At 52.3% G+C, this 15,510-nt stretch overlaps 1 protein-coding gene across 1 annotated transcript; it reads right to left on the bottom strand.

Moving 5' to 3' along the window:
- Positions 1 to 81: 81 nt before the first annotated feature.
- Positions 82 to 14,899, bottom strand: ZFP91 (ZFP91 zinc finger protein, atypical E3 ubiquitin ligase). The gene is made up of 11 exons (XM_052693002.1): positions 14,195 to 14,899; positions 14,010 to 14,035; positions 8,622 to 8,837; positions 8,335 to 8,371; positions 7,833 to 7,922; positions 7,230 to 7,352; positions 5,378 to 5,428; positions 4,825 to 4,903; positions 4,452 to 4,566; positions 3,846 to 3,945; positions 82 to 3,505 (listed from the first exon to the last, which is right to left on the bottom strand). The coding sequence occupies exons 1-11, from the start codon at positions 14,557 to 14,559 to the stop codon at positions 2,995 to 2,997; spliced, it is 1,713 nt and encodes a 570-aa protein (XP_052548962.1). The 5' UTR covers positions 14,560 to 14,899; the 3' UTR covers positions 82 to 2,994.
- Between the last annotated feature and the right edge of the window lie 611 nt (positions 14,900 to 15,510).

A 15,510-nucleotide genomic window follows, 5' to 3' on the forward strand; every position in this document is an offset into this window, starting at 1 on the left:
CCCCGGACACCCCTACCCCAGAGGTATGTCCCACAGCAGCAGCCCCTCAGCACGAGTACCACAAACAAACATCCCTTGGGGTTGGTTTGTTTTCCTCAATACATTTATTTTGGTTACGTGTTACCCAGATGAAAAGAAAAACAGAGTAGAAAAGCAGCTTCCCTTGGCCACCACAGCAGCACCCAGCACCAGGCCCCACAGCCCCCACAGGGCCCCCACAACCTGCACCCATCTCCTCCTACATCTCAGGGTTTTTACTGGGGTCAGGGCCCCGGCTTCCTTTCCAGGAAGGAGAACAATAAAATAAATACAGGGAAAAAAAAATACAAAAAAAGTTTATTGCAAACTACTACAATAATTTATTGAAGCAAACTGCATGCGAGTGAAGGAGAGACACGCAGAGGAGGAGCTGCAGGAGGGCTGTGTCAGTTGTAGGGTTTGAGAGAGAGAAAGGAGTTACATCAGACTCTGCCGCACTGAGGGCGAGCAGGCTGTGGTTAGAAGACAGACAGGCAACTTGCTGAGACAGAAAAAAAAAAAAAGGGAAGCAATGAGGGCATGGGAGGGCAAGGCAGGGACCGGAGGGGTTCAGGCCAGGAGCAACACAGGAGGCAAACGAGCCGCTCAGTCCTGCACCCCACAGCACGTAGCAGTGCTTGGGGCAGGGGAAGGACGAGGCCTCGCCTCCTGGCCAAGCCCGGCATTGCATCACCAGCTGCAAGCAAGCTCCTGACCCAAAAGCATTCATTTTAGTGTCAGAGAGCAAACCCCAATCTCTCCCATTTCATTTAGTGTTCTGTGCAAGGCTCTGCCTGCCATGCAACGCTCCCTGGAGTGGTGGCAGGGCACGTGAAGCAGCTCCTAACTTGGGGGATCGATCTGCAGCTGCCAGCGGGCATGGCACAGTGCAAGCTGCGTGCTCCCCTCCTTAATTCCCCTGGATAGAAGAGCCACGCTGCTGGGGATGAACCCACCTCTGCGCACTGCATGGTGCCTCTTCAGTTAGCAGTGCTTCACAAAGGGAATTCCAACTTGACCCAAGCAAGAAGCAGGCCATGCCTGCTAAAGCAACTGCTTTGTTTAGTGTACTCCCACACCACCATGCCAGGAGTGCTGTGCTCAGCCTTCCACTCACCCTCCAGCTCACACACACAGGAGCCACAGTACAGGACCAGCGAACGCCCACACCCAGGGCACAGACCAACACAGAGCATCCCTGCAACAGCAGCGCTCTGCCTTGCTCCAACACAGACTTCAATGTCAGTGGGAAGGGAAAGGGGAAATCAGGACAAGTGGCCCAGTAAATGCTGTCAGACTTTGGGCTACAGCTGGATTTCCCGGCAGCACAGGCGACAGAGTGGGCGTTTGGAGTCAGTTTCCTGTCAAAACTTTCCAATTCAATTCCATGTTTTATTGCTGATCTCCAGACCCCAGATACTTGACTTTGCCTGGCTGCTGTTACAGACCAGTTCTGCTGAACTCAGGCTTGGACAAAGCACTTCAGCTCTGTTCCCAGCACATAAACACAACTGAAAAAACAAGTAAACTGACAGAAAGCCCAGGTTATTGGTCACCTCTTCCAAACACACAAAGAATTCAAGGCCACCTAGTCTCCACACACAGCTTCAGATAACAGAGCAAAAAGATCCGAGCCTAAAGACCAGACGTCATTTCCTATGCAAATTCTTCCACAGGCTCTGAGCTGTCCTAACACACCAGCAGGCAATGACCACCCCAGGGAGCAGAGATGGCTGAGCACAAGCGAGGGGCTCAGCACAGCACACCCCGTTACAGAGGCACGGACAAACTGACAGCCTCTACTCCCACGTCAGCCCACTGCCTTGGATAGATGAGCTAAAGACAACCATACCCGATCTCTGCAGAGGAGCACCACTGTCCTGGGCCATGAGAACAAGTATCCTGACTAATGCTGTCCTTTCTGGCAAGGCGAGGGAGTAAGGGGAGCAAAAAGAGCTGAGCTGGGAGGGAAGGAGGGAGATGAGAGGCGGTTGTGCCATCACTCACCTCATCCTCCTGCTAAAACGCTGCCGCAAGGACTCCACTGCTCTTCTCTGGGGCTCTCCCTCTGCTCTGGAAAGCCATGAGGTCTGACTGCAGCACGCTGCTTTCACCCCAGCTCTCCGAGCTGCTGTTACATGGCATGCACGCTCCCTACGGCTCTCTGGTGGGAAGGAGCCTGCTGGGAAGCAGCCTGAACCCCTGCTACCCCACCCGCCAAGAACATAACTAAAAAATACCGACCCTTTTATCAATAAATAAGGAATCTCGTTACCACAACACAAAAACGAAACATGTTCAAAGTGCAAATTACTGTCGTCAAACCGGGATGCTCCTCCTTGCCTCTCCCACGCAGGGCTCCCGTAGCCCCCGGGCCTCTCCAAGCAAACATGATCTATGAGCCAGGGCGTTCCCTCTGCTTCCTGCCAGGGATGGGGCCAAGTGTGGTGGGGGACAGGGACTCCTTCGCAGCCTGCCCCGCCGAGGGGGCCTAAAGTGCCGAGCCAAACTCCCAGCCCCGGGATGAAGAGTGAGGCTGCGAGGACTAGAGTTGCAGAAATGCATAGAAGTGGGACCACGGGGCAAAAAGGGAGTCCTAAGAAACTTGTCCAGAGCACACCAAATGCTTCCTAGCTTGCAAACAGGGCCAGGTCAAAGAGCCAGAAAGGCATCTACTTCGGGGTAGAGCGAAGGGTTTCAGCCTTCCCCCTCCCTCGGAGAAATCTGTCACTCAGTCCGACTTGCTCTGGTAATGGCAGCGCGCGCCCCTTTTCTGCAAAGGAGCTGTGGGAGACAGAAGTGGTTGGGAGAAAGAGGATGTGCTGTGATCCACGCTGAGGGGAGCAGACCCTTCGGTTACTTACTAGTATTTTAAGTTTTGTTTAACTTTTCTCTCTTTCAATGCGTCTCCATTTTTTTTTTTTTTCCTTTTAAATAGAGTCCAAACAGTCCCAGCACCCACGTGCTCCCCACCCACTAGGGTCCAGTGGAGTCTGAATCTTCGATGAGCACCTCCGTGGTGGCTCCCAGGATCTCTGTGTTCATCACCAGCCCTTCAGGGTTGGCGCTGCTGCCGCTGCCTACAAAGAGCTTGCCGTCAGCCACCAGGCTCACACGCTCCGCCCCGCCGCAGTACGTCTTCGGCATCCCATCGGGGTTCAGCAGCAGGCAGTCGGTCGGGGCAGTGCTGCCCAGGGGGTCAGGAAGAAGAGGGAGGCCCTGGCCATCGGTGGGCGGCGCGATGGCCTCGGGGTTAGTGCCCAGAATGTCAGTGCTGGTGATCAGGGCACCCGCGTTGGCCGCCAGTGCTTCTGCAATAAGCACTTCTGGGTGGCTTTTGGCTTTGTGGGCCACGACACTGTCCTTCTTCTCAAATTTCTTGCCGCAAATGTTGCAGGAGAACTGGTAGAAGGAGTCCGCATCGTGTTTCTTCATGTGCCAGTTGAGGGAAGCTTTCTGCCGGCATGTGAATCCACAGATCTCACATCTGGGGAAGGGAGAAAGGGGAGGTCACAACACAGCAATATCAGCACACGTCTGTGGAAACTGCTGGAGTAACGAGGCAGCCCAGGAAACGAACGGGCTCTGATCAACGCGGGCTGTCACCGTAGTGCCAGCTCTTCCTGTTCTATCACTCGTGCTCCTCAGATCTCTGCCGAGGCACTGCCTCGAGGACCAAGCAGTGCTTCAAACGCTCCCACAGAGGTGCGTTTCAAGAGGGCCAGGACTGCACAAGTAGGTTCCAGCCCTGACTTCAGAGCTGCCCCTGAGCTCGGTGTGCATGTATCTAGGGGTGGCTCAAAGGAGGAGAGCAAAAAGGTACTCACTGCAAGGGCTTCTCGCCTGTGTGGATCATTCGGTGCACCGCCAAGTTATGAGAGCTCTTAAACGCCCGGGCACAGTACTCACAGATGTAGTCCCTTTGATCTGAAAAGCAACACCAGCCAGAGCATTACTCTCCTGCAGACCTGCTCCCTCACCCTGCTCTCATGTGCTGCAGGTAAAGCCGCCCACAAAGCAGGAGAAGCAGAAATGCTGGGAGGCCTGCAGGCACAGCAAAGGAAGTGGCATCCCACAAGACACCACAGTAGCTTGATCTGGAGAGCTAAGGCGTGATAGAAGAGTCTTAATCCATTCTGACCAATACTGAAGGAGTGGTAAATTAGGATAAAGCTTGGCTTGTTTGATTGTTGGCAACACTTGCAACAATACTTGCCAGTGGGTGAATTAGGAACTCTATAGCCCATTTCTGTCATTCCCTTAGAAGATGGTAACACAGAAGGGAATATTACCCTGCCACTGCTGCACATCCCTACCGTCAGCCTCACCTTCACTCCCACCTCAAGCCGTGGGCATTTTTCTTTTTGCCTCCCTGCACTGTTCACCAACCCAGCAAGAAGCCAAGATCCTCCTCCTCCTCCTCCTCCCCATACCTGTGTGGTGCTTGGCATGCCGCAGGAGCTGCTTCTGCAGTCGGAAGAGCCGACCACAGGAGGGATGGGGACACACATACTTTTTCTTCAGCAAGTGTTGGTACTTGATGTGATGCTGAGAAAGAAAAGCGAAAGGTTGTAAGCTCTCTTTTTGATTGGCTAAGGAGGAGGCTGAGGCACACTGATCCCAGGTGGCCCCTTGGCAGGGCATCAAACTCCAGTCGCTAACAAGACACCCTTACATGCAGAGGAGAAAGCCCAATGAATGTAGACATCCAGTAACAGGACAGACACAGAGACACGTGGCCTGATGCAAACTGCCATTCCCTGCCCTCACACAGACAGCATTCAAGAAGTAGAAAATCCCAAATACCTGCAGGTAACGCGGGTGGGCCAGGACTGTGCCACAGCCTTCCATCTCACAGCGGACGTACTGTATTGGAGGCTTCTTCCTAGGAGGTCAGTAAGAAAATGAGCAGTGATCAGCTGACACATCTGAGGGGAGGACAGCAGCCAGATGAGTGAATGTGAGCACAGCTCAGTAATGTGAGAGCAAGGGATTATTGCTCCAGTATTCCCTATGAGCTGCGCTGACAGACTTTGGCCAAGAGCCCCCTCTGCTTCTAGCAAGACATGAGGGCTCACACAAGGACTAAGAAAACACCAGAGGATGCCAGGCTCCCCAAAACCCCTGCACACTGCCATGGCAGGAATCCAGCCAGATGGGGAAAAACAGCTGGGAAGAAAACAAATCCAACATCCATAGGGAAAAAGAGGAATGAAAGCAGGGGAGCCAACATATGTCACTATTTCCTTCTTTTCTTTAAGGCTGATCTTTGTATTGTGTGAGAGAGGTGCCTTTTGAAACAATTGACAGCTCTGTGCACGACACAAAGGAACTGAACTGAGTAGAGGGGACCACTTACCTTCTCTTGGGCAATCTTGGGCTCTTGTCATCTTTTCTTCTCCGTCCTCTCCTATAGCATATAATAGAGTTACAGACAAAATTGTAGGAGGCTTTTTTACACCAGTACTAGGCAGAGGTTTTCAGCTGAGTGCCATAATACTACAGAACTCCTCTACAGTTTTGGGCTGAAAAGTGACATTGCACCCAGCAACTCAAAATCAACCACCACCCACTCTGGATCAAAATGCCTGAAGAGTTTCAAAGGAAAGCCTGCGCAATAGTTGGGCAGGTTTCCCTCAAGCAGACATCACACGCTTCACATTTTTCTTTTACATCTGTCAATGTCCAAGTTATTTGCAGTCCTTGATTACATTCAGGCCTTTCCAAGCTGCACATGAGCACACAAGATTCTGCTCTCCTAAGTTCCTGCTGTAGACAGTTAGCGAGTTATTGCCTCATTAACTGCAAGCCCAAGAAAAATCAATCAAGAATAAGTTTGATGCAGATTCAGAGGAAGGCAATGTTCTCAAGAAATAAGTGCTTTGTGTGGTTTGCTCTCACAAGACCTCCCATTTCCTAATGCATTTTTAATAAACATATAATTTTGCCAACAAAGTCCAGAACTGATGGTGCCCTCTATTTCCTCTGCTCTGTTGGGTAACATTTCATGCCATGTGAAAAACATCAGCCTGCGTGGCTAGGAAGGAGGGGATTGATGACCTAGCAGCTATTTTTCAGCCCTCTGAACTAAGTAGAGCAGCTTGCACACCTGTCAAGACAAATCTGTGCCCTGATCAGACCTGTGTTTACATGTACAATATATCTTCCCAAGCAACACCTCTGCCCAGAAGATCACACCTGCTTGATCACACTGCTGCTCCAAGACACCTAGTGCAGATTGATTAATTCTTTTCTAGCCCATACTGAGACATTTTACTGATGGCAAGACCATGCCAGTAAACGAGCTGAGCAGGCACTCGGCTTTCAAGCCAAGCCTTCAGGAGCAGCACAGGTTTTCTTACATGTAAAAAAAAGTGTCTGATCCAAACAACACAACCACAAAGCCTCAGAAAGCCTCACGTGGCATTAAAAAAAAAAACAAAACAACAAAATCTTCGCAAAAATACTTCTCTCCAATGTCAATCAGCCTTGCTGCAGCTTAGAAGCAGCATGAGAAACTGAAACAAAAGTGTGCAAAGCCCCACGCCGCTGCCAGCAGAGGGAGCTCCTTTTGTTCCCATTTCTCATAGAGGAGATCAAGTGCAAAAGCTGTTTTTTTTCCTCTATCCCAAACAATGGCTTTGACCCAAACGCATAAATGCAGCACTGAAGCACACCCAGGTAGGTATTCTGAGGCTTCACTCCAAGCACCAGTGATGACCAGGCAGCTTCAGTCGGTTCTCTCTGTTTCTCCAAAAGGAGGGATAACACAGCTGGTTTTCCTGAGCTCTGGTGCATAAATCCCCAGTGTACCAAGAGGAGGTTTCCCACATGACATGTATGAAGTACTCTACCTCTGGGCACACACTGGAAGAGCTCTGGCCTTCCCAGACTAGCTTTCTAACACACTTCAGACTGCTGAGTTTTAAAATCTCTACAGTATTTCACACAGCGTGGCCGTATCCAGGCAGGCTGACAAAGCCCCAGCATGGAAAAACACTGCCTCAACTAAATGAAAACATCACTTCTTACTTTCCCTTGCCAATCATGAGCAGGACCCTAGGAAACAGTACTTCAGTCAGAGCAAGAGGCTCTGCCCTATTATCTTTCAGGCCCAGAGGGGAAAAACAACAACAACACTGTTGTATGCTAGCAAGAATGCAACATACACTGTACATGCTGGTACATATAACTGCAGAATTTTTACTCACTTCCTTGGTGGTTCTTCATCTTCCCGAAACTCACTCTCTTCTTTTACCTCTACTTTAATCTCCTTCTGTTTCTCTTTTTCTTCTTTTCCCTTGCCAGCTTTTCTCCTTTGCTTTGGAGCTTCCCTACAAAGGCACAAACACAATGTATTACTCCAGTATTAATTGGTATCTATTTAAAGATACCCTCATGCCTCTGTCTTCCTCTGAGCCTCTACACCTCTGGCTTGCTGTAACTGGTTCTCCACCATATTAACACCAAGGGCTGTCTCTCCTTCCATACTCTTTAAAAAGCACTGTCCACTCTTTACCAACAGGCAAAACCTGGATAGGAGTTCAAGTTTTAATCAAATCCCGCTTCTAAGCAGAAGTGGGATGGAGGTCTAAGGATGCACCTGATTGTCAACAGGGCTCTAAAAGCTTCAGACCACCTGAGAAAAAACGTTCCCAAGAGGTGAGGGAGATAGGGAACACACTGAACTCAGTGGGAGCTACTCCATGTCAGCAACTAGCATGGTTTCTCCGGGTCACATTAAGCTAGTTCAACTAAGAGGTCACAGTTATGTTTTTAATCTAAAGACACAATAAGTAGGTAATCTATTATACTTTTCGAGATGGGGCTTGTAGGTTTCATCTCTTGGATCATCTTTGAAGGGAACTTCTTCCTCACTGGCAAGGATCTCCTCCTCATCATCACTGCCAGGAGAAAAGGAGAACAGAGGAGTTAAGCAGAGACAACTGAAGCACTACTGCAAGAATATATATGCAATTTCCCATAGAATGGGAAAGACATGCAGCAATTTTCATCCCTTGTTTGCACTAAGGAGCACAGGTAGGCAGAGTAGCATCCTGTTGAGAACAGCTACAGCACCTGCTGCACAGGGAACAAAGCTTCCAAAGCTCCACACTGACCAAACCCAATTCTCCAATACCTCCTGACACCTGCAGCCCATCAGCAATCCAAGCTGAAAATGTGAAGGGCCAGGACTGCACGAGAACACAGCTGCCACCCCTCCACAGACCGTGTCACAAGCATTTGAAAAACTGCTCATATGTCGCTTTCTTGACACTAAACGCAAAGAACTGTCGCAAAAATAAAGTTTCCTACCTGATTCCAGCTGGAGACTGATGCTCTTCTGTGACCTCTGAAAGGAAAAGTCACCATTAGGTTTCAACCTGCGTTCGCTGCAGTGAGCTCATCTGTCTCAAGATACCTCGGCCGACATTCAGCGCCAGGAGTGCTGGTGGCAGAAGGCACTCGTGACAAAGCAGCCTGGAGCCTGGAGCAGCCACAGTCAGCGCACAGCTCACCGCGCTGCACCACACGCAGCTCCCTTCACAGGTTCCCACCAGTTGCCTCTCTTCAGGCGCCTCACACCACTGCTCCCCACATACCGTATTCCAGCTGGTCGGCGTTCGGTTCCGACTTGCAGACGAGCTGCAGGGAGCCAGTCTTGGACCGGGAGGCACGCGAGTTCTCGGCTTCACGCTGGCGGGCGGCAGTGGCCGACCTGCTGCTGCGCCAGCTCCTGCTGGGCCGGGCTGTGCTGACTGGAGAGCCCTGGCTGAGGGCAGGGGAAACCTCCTCCTCCTCCTTCTCTTCTTTGGGATCTGAAACACCATTGAAATCTCACTGTTAATCAACGAGCAGTTTCAGAATCTCCCCATAGTTAAGGTCTTGTTTGGGGAAACCCCTATGCACACGCTTAATCTGAAGTGTATGTTTGGTAACAATCCTGAGGAACCTCAGCTGGATGCTTCTGGTCTCGTGCTGGAGCGAAAAGCATCACAAGCACCGTCAGGTCTGCCTGCTCATTTAGTGCTCCTACAGGTGCTTTCTCTTTGGCTGATGGCTCACCTCCAAATACATTTTGGCAGGACAACAGAACCAACTAAAATGTGCATGCGAGCAAGTTCATCTCTTTAAAAACTAAAATTCCAAGTACAGTTCACCTGATCTCACTTCCTGGTGGTTGCTGGAACACCGGGCCTTAACACACTCAAATGCTTTTTGACATTTCACCAACGACGTGCTAAAGGAATCCATCCTGAGGAGCTAGCCAGGCTCTGTGCTCCAGCTCTCTCCAGCTCTGCCACTGCGTTAGCACACTGGCACAGGGCCTGAGCCAGGCTCAGCTCTGAGACACTCCTCTCACTGACATCCATTTGCATGGCTGTATGGCCTTCCCCAGAGGGCAGCCAGGCACGGGGAGAGGGGCTGGATGCCAAGCCGTGTTGCTGTGCTTCCCCAGAGGGCTTCTGGACGTGAGCTCCACGCTGAACCCACACTCAGTAGGGAACAGAGGCCCCCTGATGTCCCCTGCCCAATCAGCTCTTCTCTCATTTACTACCAAATCTTTGTGATAGAACTTCTGGTAAGCTGCTTGTTTGGGGCCCCTCCCCAGGCCCTCATTAACAGAGGTGGAGCGACCAACCTTTGACTGAAAAAATATGATTGGAATACAGAATATAAAGCCTCAAAACAGCAACTAAGTCTGATGCTTTACATACACAAAGCCACCTTCATTACAAAACGTGAACTATGCCTTCTCTCTGCCTTCCTGGTTGCGTGGACCTCAGCACCAACTACACTTACTTTATGCTTTTAATCCTAATTCTGAACATCCTTAGTTTTCTGAACACCAGATCAAATTCAGAGACACTTGGAAACCATTCTCTAGCATTCTTGCCATAGAGCACCACTATTCTACACACACACTGCTGCCCTCAAAAGACATTTACTCCCTTGGCAGATCAGGAATTTGGCTGATTTCTTGGTAAGAGCTGATATTTTCTACATTATACATAAGAGTTGAAGCAGACCTCTATCAGAACACGATCCTACAAAGTACACCACAGACACAGCTCACCCAGCAGTTTTGCTCCACTTCTCTGAAGGTGTGAACGAGCCTTTTCCTGTGACACTTTCACCCCCACTTCAGCACCGTCTAGCAGATTTGCTGCTTTTTTATACACACTGTGAATACTTCTGTGCCTCTGAGAAAACGCAGTAAGAGGTGCTCCCTTCACTGATTACACCTTACAGTAATTAACATCCCTCCTCGGACACCACACTTAACCTGGTGAAATCCCTCTCCTCCTACCAATGCACCTTTGCAGAAAGCCACATGCTCCTCAGTTAACGGGTTTTGGCTAATTAGAGCAAGAAGCAAGATAAATGGAACACATGTTGCTATTACAGATAATCAGGCTCTGTTCTTTCAACCAAAAAGGTTGCTGCTCTAATCTCTCCAGACTGAAACAGAGGGAGAAGTTTAAATGAAAAGGCTGCTGTTGACTCTGCATTTGATGTGCATAAACTTGTTAACACCATCAGCTCTGGCTAACAGCAGCTTCTGCAGTAGGTCCCTGCCCTCCCAATAAAGATTGTACACCAGCATCCTGTTATTTCCTTGCAAGTGGCAACAGCAGTGACGGACACCAGGTCACAAGAACTGCAAATCCAGAGGACAAATAAGAGCATGAGGTGATGGATATCAAAGCACCTCTGGTGAGAAACAAAAAACGCAGGGAGCATTGCTTCTCAGATCAGCTGTCACTAAGCAAATGATGGGCCTCCCTTCTGGCAGCAACTCCAGATTAAGACCCAGCACTGCTGTCACTTTCCCAAATTCCATTTCACAGGGCAGTGGGCAGCAGAAGCTGTGACCTGGCCAAGCTGCTGTGCCAAGGAATGCTCCTGCACTCACTCCCTGCAACTCCCCAGTACTGATGCTATCTGTTTGCCTCGTTCAGTAGTCTCTGCAAAAATCAGCTGCAGGAACTGGGTGGGCGCCAGCATCTTACAGAAAATCATTCAAGAGATATGGGGAAAATCCTCTTCTTAAAGTCCTACCAGTCCTTCTCATCTCATCTTGGGAGTTTTTCCTACCTTGAACTCCCTTAAACAGTAACTCTGTGACAAGCAGCTGTATTCTGAGATGCTTTCATCATTCTGCTGATCCTCCCCAACTGCCTTTCAACTAACAGCATCTAGGGTGTAAAACACACAGATTAGCAATGGACCTTAATTCAGCAGGCATCAACCATCCTTCCATGATATGATCTCTTAAGAAAACATTAGACAGTGACAGAAGGGAAAGCTGAGAGGCAATGAGATGCAGAGATGGAGCTCTGCTGTAGTGGTTTGAAGAAGCAAATGAAAGCACTCCGGGGAGGAGCTTAAGCCAAGAACATCTATCCTCACTCAACACGCTGGCCATCACAGCCCATGGCACTCTTGGGAATAAGCATAGCCTCTTGCACACTCAGTAATTACGTCCCTAGAGCACAACACACAGGGATATCCAATCAAAGAAAGCATCTCTATCTCAGAACCCGTATCAGTTTGTTTGATGTGTAACAGCATTGCCACAAACAAAAGGTATAAATCCCAAAGTCCTGCAGACAAACTCATCCTTACCCTAAATCATAAATCAGAATGCTCACACCTCCAGGTGCCTTGCTTCTGTGTCACTCCCTGAGACCCCACAGCGTTCTCTTTATAGGAGGCTTCTGCGAGAGCAGGGCACCTGCTGCATCCAGCAACATAAGAAATGAAGCAGTAAGCACCATAAGCATGTCTGTGACCGATAGAGAGGTGACAAGGGCTGGAGCAGTAAACACACATCCCACAGCCAACAACTGAAGAAAAACAAAGTCCCGGGCACGTACCAAACACTGCTGTCAAGAGCAGACAGTCCAAACAAACTGCACTCCCTTAACACCCACCAACAGCTCCTTCCTCAGAGAGCTTCCAGCCGCCTCCTGAGGACTCGATGACACGGTGGCCACGCTGCTCCCCGCAAGGGGAGAGACAAGCGGGTGGCCACAGCCATGGAAGGGTCATCTTTCTCTGATACTCCACCACGGCATCTCAGAAGTGGGTTCCATCACCTGCTGCCATGGCTCAAAGAACCACAGGAAGTGCTCAACTCACAGTTTGGTAATAGAAGGGCATGGAGTTCATTCATAAAATACATATTCCAATAATTCAAGTTGTTCAGGCCAAACAGAATTGAGAATTATTTCTACATGAGCACACGTGTCACAGAGCACCCAATGTGGCATACACTGCACAACTATACAAGTCCATTTTTAAGCTGAGATTAAATGTACTCCTTCTGAAAGTAATATCTCTATAGAAACACATTAGGGAAATATTGCAATTGCGTGACTAAGCAGCCAGGAAACACAACTGCTGTGGCTGGCAGCACAGCTGCTCTCATGCATACGGGCATGGCAACAACCATGCACTGTGGCACACCACAGCATTGACTTTACCCTCCTGCAATCTCCCCATCAGACCCACAGAGATGGACCTTTGGAAACAACACAGAGCACTTCACCTGCCAGAATCCAGAGGCTCCTCACTGCCAGAAGCCTTGCATGCAGGGAGAACTGCTGTCTGTTTGTACCTCATTGGGCTCCTTCACACATTTTATGCTGAAGGCGAAAAGAGGGGACCAGGGTAGAGCTCCCCTCCTGCACACACATGACCTGTCTGCAAGGAATGCACCTTCACCACTTCATTTTCATGCCTTTCCAGAGAAGGACACAAAAGAAATGTAATAAAACCTTCTTCTGCTCTCACATCCAAGGTCAGTTAGGACTCCTGGAGCCTCAGCTTTAAGAAGGTACTCCATCACAGAGACAGCAAACCTGTGAAATGTGTCCCTTCCAAGAACATCCCAAGAACTGGGGTAAGAACGGGACTACCCCATTTTGTATGCTTTGGTGTATTCAAAACACTGGGAAGAACCACCAAAATATGTTGTTAGCAATTCCCTGCACACACAAGTGGCAGTGCCATGACACTGTTATATGTTGCAGCAACTTTTTTTCACCCAGAAGGATGAAGAGGATGAAGTTTTTACTGCATGAAAGGATGAGCAGAGCATCACGAGCAGTAAACACCCGTGGGCTCTGTGCTCAGCACACTTTAGTTAGTTCTGCAAAACCATGCCTTGTCAGCTAGAATTGTGACAGATTCCACCCAAGAGGAATAAAGTTGTAATGCTGTAAGATTTATAGAACTATAAGGGCAGACTTCAAATTCTAGGTACAAACTGCAAACAAGAACTGAAAAGCTCCAGTAGGAAAAGTGAACCCATTCTCACAGCAACACAACATTCCTTGTTTTTTCTTCCTTTTATAATTCTCCTGTGCCAAATCATGTGGAGGGACAGATATTCTGCCACTGATCACGCTGCTGCCAAGGCCTGCTTCATAGCAGTCATTAAGACACTGTTATCTCTCCCTCCAAAATCTCAACAAGTTGCACTTGATGATCCTTATGGGTCGCTTCCAGCTCAGAATATTCAACAATTCTATGATCCCTGAGGAAGCAGCAAGGCACAAGATTCACCACTGCTACACACCGCAAGGCCAGAGATGGTAAGTGCTGCATACCCACCTGCACACATCTAGCACGTGTCCCTGCACACCTACACCTCTACTCTGAACGGCCCAGTGCAGATGTGAGCCCAGGCGACCCAGCAGCTGCTCAGGGGCTGGCAGACCGCAGCGCAGCAGGCTGCACTCCTGCTAGCAGAGGGATACCCTAGTGGTTATTTGGGAGAACAAAGTTTTTGCAAGTTGGACGCACGTGAGCAGCACAGGAAGCTTACGGCAGTTCCACAGCTCTGAGAGAAACCTTGGAAAGGAACTGCATGCCCCCACACACCGGGGCTTTCTCCTAAAGGAAGCTCCAGCAGACACGTGGCTGCCTGCATGGGAGAGCCCTGCTTTTAGCACAGCACACAGGACACACCGGGCTCTTACCTTTGCCAGCAGCTTTATCCGTGCACCTGGGGAAGACAAAAGTAGGGCGTAAGAGCCAGCTCCCAACGCTCCGCGCTGCACCTGCGGGACCACTCCAGGCACAGCCCCGGAACGCAGCCGCCCCACCGCGCCCCCGAACCGGAGCGGGGGCGCCCGGGGCATAGGACGGGGAAGGCCGCACTCACCCAGCACGGGGCGCTCCCTTCCTGGCGGCGGGCGGCGCCTCGGCGGCGGGCTGCTCCGCTGCGGCGGGTCGGGCCCCGGGGCTGCTCCGCCGGCGCCGGGGATACTCGGCCTTACGGCGGCGGGAGGCGGCGGCTCCCCCCGCGGCCCGGCTCCGCTCCCGGCCGCCCCTCAGCACCCGGCCGCCGCCGCCGCCACTCTCCTCCCCCTGCTCGGCGGCGGCTGCAGACGGGCGACGGCGTCCCGATGGCGGCGCGGGTTTCTCGGCCGCGGGCGGCGGACCCTGGGCGGGCTGTTGCTGCTGCTGTTGCTGCGGCTGCTCCTGCTGCTGCTCGGCGCCCGCCGGCTGCTCGGCGCCCGCCGGCATCGGGACGGCGAGCGGACGGGCAGCGTCTCCGCGCCGCTCCCGCCCGCCCCACAAACCTCACACCGCCCCACTCCGGGCTCTCACCCAATCACAGCCCGGCCTCCGCGTTCACGCGGGGCCGACCAGCGCCCCGCCCCCTCCCGGCACCCACCAATCCGCAAGGCCCAAGCGAGAACTCCCCGCCCCGCGACTCCGCCTCCCGCGGCCCTCCCGCCTTTCTCCGCCGCTCGCGCGCTGCCCAGCCAATAGACGCTCTGTTTGCGGCAGGGCCCGCCCCCACTCTGCCGCGCGGCCAATCGGCGTGCGGCTCCCCGCGCAGGCGCGGCCGCACTCTCTCTCCCGCCTCCACCTTCCCTCCCCCCCCTCCGGCCTGCCCCGCCGTGCCGCCCGCCCGAGCGCGGCCCCTCCGGCTCCCGCTCTGCCGTCCCGTCGCCCGGCCCGCCCGGCCGCCCGCCCGGCCCGGCTGCCGTCGCCCGGTCCTCGGCCCTTGCCGGGCTTCCTACCGCCGCCGCTGCCCGCTCCCCTCCGGCTGCCCCCGAGTCCCCTCGCCCGGCGGGCGGGACCGGGCAGGGGGAACCGTTCTCTCGCCCCTCGCCCCGCGCGGCCGCTCCCTGCAGACGGGATGCGGCGCCGCTCGCGGGCGCGGTGGGGCCCGGTGGCGAGCCCTGGTCGGGGGCTGTCGCTTCTCCTTTAAGAAAAAAAAAAACGCCCCGTCGGGCGGCGGGTGAAAGTCGGTGACAAAATGGCGGCCGGCGCAAGGGGGGCGGGGCCAGCGCGATGAGCTCCGCCCACTTCCGTCGGGTCTCCGCGCATGCGCTCGGCCTGCCGGGAATTGTAGTCCAGCTGGGCGCTGGCGCGGCCAGGCCGGAAGTGGGCGCGGGGCACGCTGGGGGCTGCGGGCTGTCCGCCGCGCCTGCCTGCGGGGGTGTGTGGAACCGTCCTGCCTTAAGC

The sequence above is a fragment of the Tympanuchus pallidicinctus genome, unplaced genomic scaffold, assembly GCF_026119805.1.
Source record: "Tympanuchus pallidicinctus isolate F22 unplaced genomic scaffold, pur_lepc_1.0 scaffold3, whole genome shotgun sequence".
NCBI classification, from domain to species: Eukaryota; Metazoa; Chordata; class Aves; order Galliformes; family Phasianidae; genus Tympanuchus; species Tympanuchus pallidicinctus.